Consider the following 9,669-nt stretch of genomic DNA (forward strand, 5'->3'; position numbering starts at 1 on the left):
CTCTCTCTCTCTCTCTCTCTCTCTCTCTCTCTCTCTCCTCTTTCTTCCTCTCCCCTCTCTATTTCTCCCTTTCTAGGCTCTTTGGACTCTCTTCTTTCTCTAAGTCCAACCACGAGCTTATTATTTTTGTGCACTTTGTGTTTATTCTCCGTTTTTTAGCTAAAGTGTTAATCGCGAAAATTGAGAGACATTCTTCGTCGTCGACGAGCTACGGCCGCTCTCGTCGTAACATTGTTCGAGTTCCTCTACTGCCAGGAGAACTTCCCACGATTATGCCGACAACTTTCGATACGGCACAAGCCGAGAGGCTCGTACATTCACCGAGTTACTCGATGTTGCAGTGCTGTTTCTATCCTCGTGTTTAGACAGCGAGCACCGTATTCATGCCAGCATGCGCGTTTAACGCTAAGTGAATCCTTCTCTTAGGAAAGTTCGTGTCTCCGCGAAACAAAATCCCTCGGAGAAACGGAAGAAATATATCCTCGAGAAAAAGCTCCGGTGACGTTAAAGCGCGACTTAATGCACGTTGCGCCATGTTATTCGAGCAATTATCATATGTAGAAATATTTAACGCAACGAATCCGGAAAGTAAATTTGCACGCGAGTAAAAGATTCGAGAATTTTTCCCGCAATTTTTTTCCCTCCACTCACACTCTATTTTCCGCACGGAACAAATTATTGCTGTTCCCGGACAGCTGAAAGAGGAGCAGTAAAAAAGCATGACCTTTTCCGAGGAGAGCGTTTCCGTCAGATGCGGCCGTCTAATACCGACTTTTATGCCTGGTATAAAGATCACGTTGCATGTTATCTCGGGGTCGAGATTCAAACGGTCACGTTTAGCGCTAAATATTTCCGGCGCGAAGTCACCCATTGTTTTTGCGCGAGCAGGAGACGCTAGTTACAGCGGTCGCGCAGCTACTTTATGGACCTCGCACGTGAGTTTCCTTAGCCTTTATGGCGTGGAATTAGGGCGGTAATTTGTGCCTGTGGTGTGTCATCGCGGGCGGGCGAACGAACGAAGATTGTATTGCCCGCCCGACGATGCTCATCCGTGCGCGGCGAAAAGTTTAACGCAATTGCGGTCGCGTTTAAAAGTCGCCCTGCCGGGGAGAAACTCGTTTTTCGTTTGGCGGAAAACGCCCGTGGCGAGACCGTATTTCCCGCGTCCTCCTCGCTCGTTTTTTCTCATTGTAAAGAAAATTTCATTTAAGAGAGAGAGAGAGAGAGAGAGAGAGAGAGAGAGAGCTAATTACCTGTTTTGTATTGAAAAGTAAGGACACGCGGCAAATAGCGGAATGAATTAAGAACTGATCATCTAATTTCTACCCATAGATACTTATACTCGCAATTTGAGCAACGCCGACGATAATCAATACTGAAATAGTTCCGCTCCATCTGCGATGTTTAAATAGTATAAAATAATACACAGCCAAGTTGCTGCGATAAAATTTTAAATTCTACGTGTGTTATCATTTGGAATATTTTTACGCTTCCACTAGTTCTTCATTCCTCCTTCTTTCTCTCTTTCTCTCTCTCTCTCTCTCTCTCTCTCTCTCGCTATTATTTCCAATTAATACAAAATGTCAAACAGATATATTTAGTGTGAAAGAGATCTTCAAATGATACCACTTCATGTGAGAGATAATGTAATAAATAATAACGGCATCGTATATTTGACATCGTTAAATATAAATTATGGTTATTAAGAGTTCATCTCGGGTCAACAAGGTTGACCGAATACTCGACCGAATAAAACGATATTTCACGGCGATTTATATCATAATTTTGTAAACAAGACACTGGAAAATCGATATTGGTTGAAACAGATTTTTTTCATCCCTTGCTCTGAGCGATGGCATAATGAAATTTGTTTATTGCGCCGGCATAGTTTCGCGGCACAGAGTGGAATTTGCCTCGATGTGGTCGATTGAAATTTTGCGGATTAATCCGCGATGATGCGGGTCCGCCTGATCCACATAATGATTATAATGAGTCCCTTAAATCGGCTTACGCGCGCGCTCTCATTGGGGGATATCTTTAACGATCCAAAGTGGTCCTCAGGCGTCGACAAACTAACGCCCATTGTTTACTTGTTGCGGCTAATTATTCGCGACGAGCTTTCGTTATCTCTAACGTCTCCCTTTGATTTTAGTAATGTTTAAGTCATCCTGTTTTTTGCTAAACTTCGCGCGCGAATCAATCTAATATCGCTAAGATCTTTGCTCAGAGCGCGAGTGGAGTTTACGGGAACCCTTTCCTTCGCTCTCCAAGATGTTATGGATTTTTCACTTGTCATTTCAGACCAGATATAAACGCGATAAGGGCGTTGACATCAGCACCAGGAGCGGCAAAAGGCGCTCCACCGACGGTAGTTAGCAGGGTGGCGGCTGAGGAACGCGAATTACCTAGGCAGGGCAGTCTGGTCGATGGCGAGGGTATCAAGATCGTCATTCATGACGTTGACAGTGATGTTGGTGAGTTCTCTTATTGAAACATTTACAAAGGTCTCGCGTGTGCCTTAATTCCTACCTCCGGTTATTACTCCGGCCTTCCTCTCCCCTTTTTTACTCATTTGTTATCGTTCTACGTCCATGAAGGAAATTTCTTTTGCAATGGAAACAGTCGTAATGTTGTCTATATAAAGTCGTCGTAATTTAGAGCTAGTTGAATAATAAAGTGAAACTCGACCAGAATAGGAACATGAAGAAAAGAATACGCGAATTATCAAACGTTTGTGTGTAGTGAGACACCATTGTAAACGTTCTCGATCGTTTGAGAAGCAATTCTTTAACATTTCATAATATTACAGAGCTTAACGGGAAATTCATTTCTTGATTTCGCAGCGAATATGCGAATTGTTTGGCGTTACCGAAAAGAAAGCGGCAAGACGCGCGGGTTCGATCGCAGTATAATTCAATTCCCTTCGGTTAACCGCCTCGGTTAACCTCGAGGAGTTTTGTCCCGCTAATAGTGAAATCCTCTCAATTAGGAGTCGGGAATTTAATTGCGTTCGGGGCTTGCCGTAAATCCGTCCATCAGGAGATCCAAAGTGTCTTGCGCGCGAATGGCGATTAATCCGACTCCCGGAAAAACGGAAGCGGTCAAGTTTGCCTAGGATATCGCGGCGTTTGGATTAATCGGACTATAATGTCCGTCTCAAACACGAACAAGCATTGTTTTCAATTTGCACACACACACACACACATACATACACAGGCGCCGCTCGCGAGCTGCTTTTAACAGAATCACTTTTCCGCGGAGGAGTGGCGTTATAATACGCAGTAGTAAGGATCGATGATACGTCCACCATCACCGCCGTCGCTGCACAGTGGAGTCAAATGAAATTTCATGTTTCACAAAAGGCTACAGCTTCAAGATTTGAATCGAATTCAATGCGTTTTTTTTTCTTGAATTAAAGCTGATAAAATTTAGGACTCAACTTTGTCGAGCCGGATTTTTGTCTTTTGCTTCCCTTTTCTCCCTTTGTCTGAATCAAACAAAAAAGTTAGATTTAAAAGTTTTTTTCAATCAAACAATAGATAACTCATTTCATATCTTATTTAATTTAACATCAGGCACAAATATTGAAATAAAATATTCAGACTTTGATTGTAGACTCGAAAAAAAATCATACAGACTGATATAGGAGTTTCACTAAATCTTAGTTTATTTAATAAACGAAAATAATTAAAATATTTAATTTTAATTAAAATAAAAACTGCTGAATTAAATATGACTAAATTATTACTATCATGTTATCTTTTTATTAATTATTATTTTTGAAGTAACTAACTTCCTTATGTCTCGTTTAAAAGAAAAAAAGTAAAAGACAAAATTCAGATTTGACAGTAATTCTAAAGTTAATGTCTAAGTTTCACTAGTTTTCATCAAAAAAAAACAAAGCATCGAAATCGATTCAAATTTCGAAGTTGTAGTCTTTTGTAAAACATGGAATCTCATTTGACTTCACTGTATCGGAAAGCTCGCCGCCGTTATAAATGAACAAGCTGATCATTTTTGCGAACATAATATGTACTCACGGCAACGCGTCTCGTATTTCTCGTGTGTCTGTGAAATCACGCGAATATGTTTTAACGCGCGAATTTCTCGTCTCTCCATGAAATCTCCGCGAAATCTCTAAATACACCGTGACGTCTCCCTCATGCGATTTATGACTGTCGATAAATATCTCGCGTCATGTAGAGTTAGACGTTCGCGCGGGGAGGAGAACGAATGGCTTTGTCGTATAAACACATTACCAAAAAGTATACGTATTGCGATAAAAGATATTCTCAAAAGTGCCTTAAAGTTACGTTCTACACAGCTCCGCGAGCTGGCCATTTTTTTCTTTCCCTAAAAATGTACCATCGCACGAGGAAGCGCCAGCAAAGCACGAGATTTCGTTTGGATCGAGACTTGTTTCTACCGCGAATGAAAAATTTCATTATCCAGTGGAATCATACTACGTCATACCACAGCTGCCGCGACACGATAGTTTTCTTACGCGGATTACCGAGACACAAGCGTCTCGGTTAAAACGCGCTTACGCGCGTCTACCCGAGCTTATAATGCTGTAGAAAAGAAGAAGTATTTATTTAAACGCGTTCAGCCGATTATCTCGTTTGCCGCAATTGTTACGAACGGAGACTAATGACGGAAAGCACAGGCAAACTACGCTATCTCAAACGTGAAAATATGATCCGATGAATAATCGCGAGACATCTCAAAGAAGATTTGACTGTATGGTTTCCGAGAAAAAACTTGACAAAAAAAGGTCAAAAACGTTTCATTATTGATGATAATTGTAACCCTCACTTTATCGCTTGTTAATGGGCGCTTAGCGGAGTTTTTTAATATTGACGTTTATACGATGTATGAGCATGAAACACGCGCAGAGACTATCTTCGTCATATGTCGTTAGTGAAATTATTTTATCGCCATTAGCCGAGACATTAACTAGTCCGGTCACGGTGCAGTACTTTCTTTTTATCGCAGCTGACCTGATTTTCAGTCTCTCGATAGAAGCACCTGCTTCACTATCACATTTAATTAAAACTAAAATCCCTTCGCTAACATATCACGCAAGTACTCGCGTAAACCAGTTAAACTAATTTATTTTTCATAAAACATGAATGAGAGCGGTTCCTCAAGACTGTTTAAAATTTGTGCAATTAACAGCTATAATCTGCATCATTTATATATCGTGGAAACGCTGAAACAGTTCGCAATAATTCTGAAGTCTCACGCGAGAATGAAGGAAAAATCCGTTCACATGCAAACACCCGCCATGTTTCCGTCGCATTTTCTAATCATTAGTCGGGAACATCAACAACAAAAACGTCAGTGATCTCGAAGTGACCACTCCATACTATTCGTTTCATAACTTTAGTAGGAAGAAATTGACAATCGATGGTCGCGGAAATTCTCGAAGTCTGCCGCTTCCATCGTGTGTACGAGTCGCAGATTTTATTACGAGGTGACCGCTCGACGCCGTATTTTCTTCCTCACGGGTCAACGAGTTATACAGCGGCAAAAACGGGCCGTTTCATTTTTCTCACTTTGGCGAGACTCTCCCGCGCCTGGGCGCGCTATATCGATTGCAGCCGCGACTGTTATCGCGACCTTACACGCCACGCTGGCTCTACGTGTGAATCGCGATCTGTTCATGTGTTCATTAACGGCGTGTCGATCGAAAGGCGGATTATACTGCGTCGTCTATCTCGCGGGTAAACCGCGATGCAACAAGCTGCACGTGAGAGAACGAGAAAGACAAGAGGAAAGAAGATAGAGTACGATATGGAAGGAGGACAGAGAGAGAGAGAGAAAGAGAGAGACAGGCAAGCAGAAGAAAGGAGGAAGAAAGGGCAAGTTGCAAAGATAACGCGCGCTTTTCGTGCTAAAGTGATTGCATGTAATTTTACGACGTGCAAGTTTGTCGTTGCGACGAGTAACGTCACAGTTTACACAGAGAGCGGAAGAGGAAGGAGAGGGAGAAGAGGAGAAGGGGAAATAGACGTTTGCTGAAACCGTTAGTGAGTCACATAATTGATTTACGCCTTTGGCAGAGAGATACGGTTTACGCGGTATTCGGAATTAAAGCAAATTTACACGAATGTGCGCGCACGATGAAATCGCAAGACCGGGAAATACATGCTGTCATGCGCGAAAGTGTCCTTCTTTCTTTCTCTAACGACGAACAAAATAACGCGTCCCACGATTTAAGATACAAATCACGTGTCGAGTTGCTTCTCGAAGCAATTCTGGGCACCTTTGACGTTGACTTGGCTTGACTTCACGTCGCAATTTAAATTAAAAAATTTGCCAAAAAGAAAATGCTATCAAGATAGATACTGATTTACAGATATTATATTGTTAATTGTATGTTATATAAACGACGAGCTATTGTCGATGCGTTGCAACCAAGTTCTCATCTGGAAACACGCTGCGTTCGTCACGCATTCGATTTACTTAAAATGAGGAGATTCATTTGCGCGCCGACAAACGCGCCGTGATGACCGGCGTGGAAAAGTGAGGAACATCGTGGAAAGATAATCAAGTGCTTTTGCGCTAAGTAATCGTGCGACATTCAAGTTCGTCGCAACCAAACTACTAACGAAGTTCACACAGCATTCTGACTCTGTGATGTTTTTCACTCAGAAGTTAAGTCAACTCTGTATTCTCTCTCTTTATCTCTCTTCAAGTGCATACACGGTTAAAAATATCTCTCGTCACGTTGCGCAACTGTGTTTCCCGTAAACGACTGTCATTTTTTTACTTAAACGTAATGTGGTCTGTACACGGAAAAATAATATAGTTGGCCCACACATAAATCTGGTTGTACCAATCAGATTTAATAGTAAAATATGAGACAACTACACTGAAAGAAAAAAAAATATCTAAAAAATAGCAAATATTTATCTGGTGGATATTAATAATATATTTAAATCTAAATTATTTTATATTGAAATAAAATGAAATATATTGAAATTGCTTTCATGAAAAGCTAAGATTTTCTTAAGATTTTGAGAAAATGTGTACCTTCTTATTTAAAGAAATACTTGATACTAATAAATATGTTGTTAGTATCCACCGAATAAATATATTTGCTATTTCTCAGATATCCTTTCTTGCAGTGTAATTATGTGGTCGCTATAACCACAGAGCAATTGCTGAGTTACTGGCGTTACAACAGTGACAATATGTCTGTTTGCTCCAACCAAAGTGTATACATAGTAAATGTCTCCTCAACGGATGTCTGGTTGCCACAACCAGATCAGGCGCAACTACATATATTGATATAGTTAATGTACCAAAATAATCGAGCCATATCGACCATACATACTGCCACAACACAAAAATAACTAGGATGATGTAACTATGCCGCTCACAATTAAATATTTTTGGTTATATGCATATTTTTTTTACTATAGACATTATATCCAAGAGGAAAACACGCAATCATGATAATGTACACCAAATCTCCGAAACAAGAGCGTAGAAATTGATTTTCCCGAAATGCAAAAACAACCGGATTATCGAGGTCATTTTATCGTGAACGCAAACGGGTATACCATCCGCCTGTCTCTCGTGAAAAATACAGCCGCGCGTTAAAAAAATTTACTACTTTCACTCGGTCGCTCCGGACGGGCGTTTCCATCCCATCGCAAATTTATCGCGGATCATCGTCGGGTCGATTTTGCGAGGCGGTACGTCGCCGCGGTACGTCCCCTATCGATCGCAGGAGGGATGCAATCGGGGTTAACGCCGAAATCGCCTTTACGCTACATCGAGCAGAAATCTCGCCGGGACGCATTATATTTAAAAAGGGAGCCGCGCCCCGATGTCCTCTCTTCATCGCGGCTCTTTCATCGTCGTTGCGCGTGTGTATTAAGCTGAAGTCCGCGCTGGGCAGCGCAAAAAAATGCAACGATGAACGACAGCGCCGGTTAAGCTCGTTTTCGCCGCGTAGGCGCCCTTTTTAGCCGGTTGGCGTGCGCGCGAAAACGACGAATAGATATCACGCGTGCGATCGGCAATCGCGAAACGATAACTGACAGCGCTGAGAGGGATTTCCGTTTCTTTTCGCAACACGAGCGCGAATTCGTTATTTTTGAAAAGCAACGTGCAGCCAACGCAGCCACCCACGCAAGTCATGATTTTCACCGGCCGCGTGCTCTTTGCTCGTGAAAGAAAAATCGTTTTGTTTTACAAAGACTGCTCGTACGTCCAGCTATCACGCACGTCTGCCCGTCGATATGCTTCGATTTACCGATTTCGATCCTTTTGTTATCCTGAATTTATCCTGAATTTTTTGTCTTAGATTTTTCCTGGATACTCTAGAAAATGAAATCTCCCTTGCTCCTTCTGTGCTCCTGTTCCCTGCTGTGCTCCTTCGCTCCTCGCGAATATCTCTCTCATTCTTCAATGAAATCTTTAAATTACGTCTGTTTTACATATCGATTCGTTTCGAATTAATATCGCTTTTGTATGCGTCCCTTCTATGCATTCATGTTACATTCATTTGCGTGCTTCTGCATTTATCTTCATTTCATTTTCGTGATCTCCTTTCTCCTGACTGTTATTTATTCATAGAAAGAGAAGAGCTCGCAGTTAGATACAGTTATTGAAGGTTGGATTTTAAAGTCGCGGTGTATTTCTCTTCTTTCAGCTCCTCGGGTGAATGCAAAGAGAAGAGTGAAACTGAGAAGGGATCCAGTCATGGACAAAGGGCACAGAAGTGAGTATATAATTAAATTGCTAATTGTCGTCATAACTGAAGTACCTATACCCGGGCTACTAAATCGAAGGATCTGAATACACGACCCAAATTTCACGCTACATTGCAGCCTCTATTAATCGTTCCAAATTCTCCGATAACGATAACACCGATATCTGCTATTGCAACAAACAATGATTATGCTTCACTTGGTAAACCCCTTTGCTTCCTGAATATCGAATGCTTTGTGCGCTATCGTGCCCAAGTCGACTTATCGCGTAAACGTTAGTATTTGGAACATTAGTATTTGATTAGTATTTCCAAAAGTTTTTTGCATCGGGTTAGAGAAGGAATTGCTTGATAAAGATTAAAACTGCTTCGCGGAACATATTTTCCGAAATGCCACTAACGTAAGAGACAGGGCTCGTTTCTTCGCTAAAAATTCCTACAACACGGATTCTTTCATTTACTCGCTAAACGTTCATTTTCAGTCCCAATTTCCTGATATAACCTGTATCGCCATGTCTCTACAATCTTTTCTCGATATTCATCGCTAGAGAAATCTATAATAAAATAATACGTGGCATCGTCCGGCAGAAAAACAGATAAAAATTTCGATCACGAAACCGCCAACCATTCGACCCACATGCGTAAACGTCAAGAGAATTCGATTGTGACGAAGTGAAGTGATTAGTTTCTGTCTAACACGATTGTAATAGGAACAACCGGCGCTTCAGGAAGACGGTTGCATTATGCAGAATAATCGCGTGCTGAAAGGGGTGCAACAGGTTTGGCAGACCCGTTGCGACTCTAATCGAGAGATTAACGAATCGCGAGGTGCTTTGACAGGATCTACGTTAATCAGCAACCGGCATCAGCGTCATTAATCTTTCACTGCTACGTGATCTCTCTCTCTCTCTCTCTCTCTCTCTCTCTCTCTCTCTCTCTCTCTC

At 41.6% G+C, this 9,669-nt stretch overlaps 1 protein-coding gene across 4 annotated transcripts in view; it reads left to right on the forward strand.

Moving 5' to 3' along the window:
• LOC116844666 (regulating synaptic membrane exocytosis protein 1) overlaps positions 1-9,669 on the forward strand; it is a 209,258-nt gene that overhangs the window by 127,801 nt on the left and 71,788 nt on the right. For all 4 annotated transcript variants that reach the window (XR_004378114.1, XR_004378115.1, XM_032816521.1 and 1 more), the window contains exons 10-11: positions 2,302-2,474; positions 8,669-8,737. Coding sequence is in view for 2 of the 4 variants with exons in the window: in XM_032816521.1 (XP_032672412.1) it covers positions 2,302-2,474; positions 8,669-8,737 (242 nt within the window). In the remaining 2 variants the exon portion in view is untranslated. The remainder of the gene's footprint in view (positions 1-2,301; positions 2,475-8,668; positions 8,738-9,669) is intronic.

The sequence above is a fragment of the Odontomachus brunneus genome, unplaced genomic scaffold (genome assembly GCF_010583005.1).
Source record: "Odontomachus brunneus isolate Ranch 3 - 2012 unplaced genomic scaffold, Obru_v1 Obru_scaffold_044, whole genome shotgun sequence".
NCBI lineage: Eukaryota > Metazoa > Arthropoda > Insecta > Hymenoptera > Formicidae > Odontomachus > Odontomachus brunneus.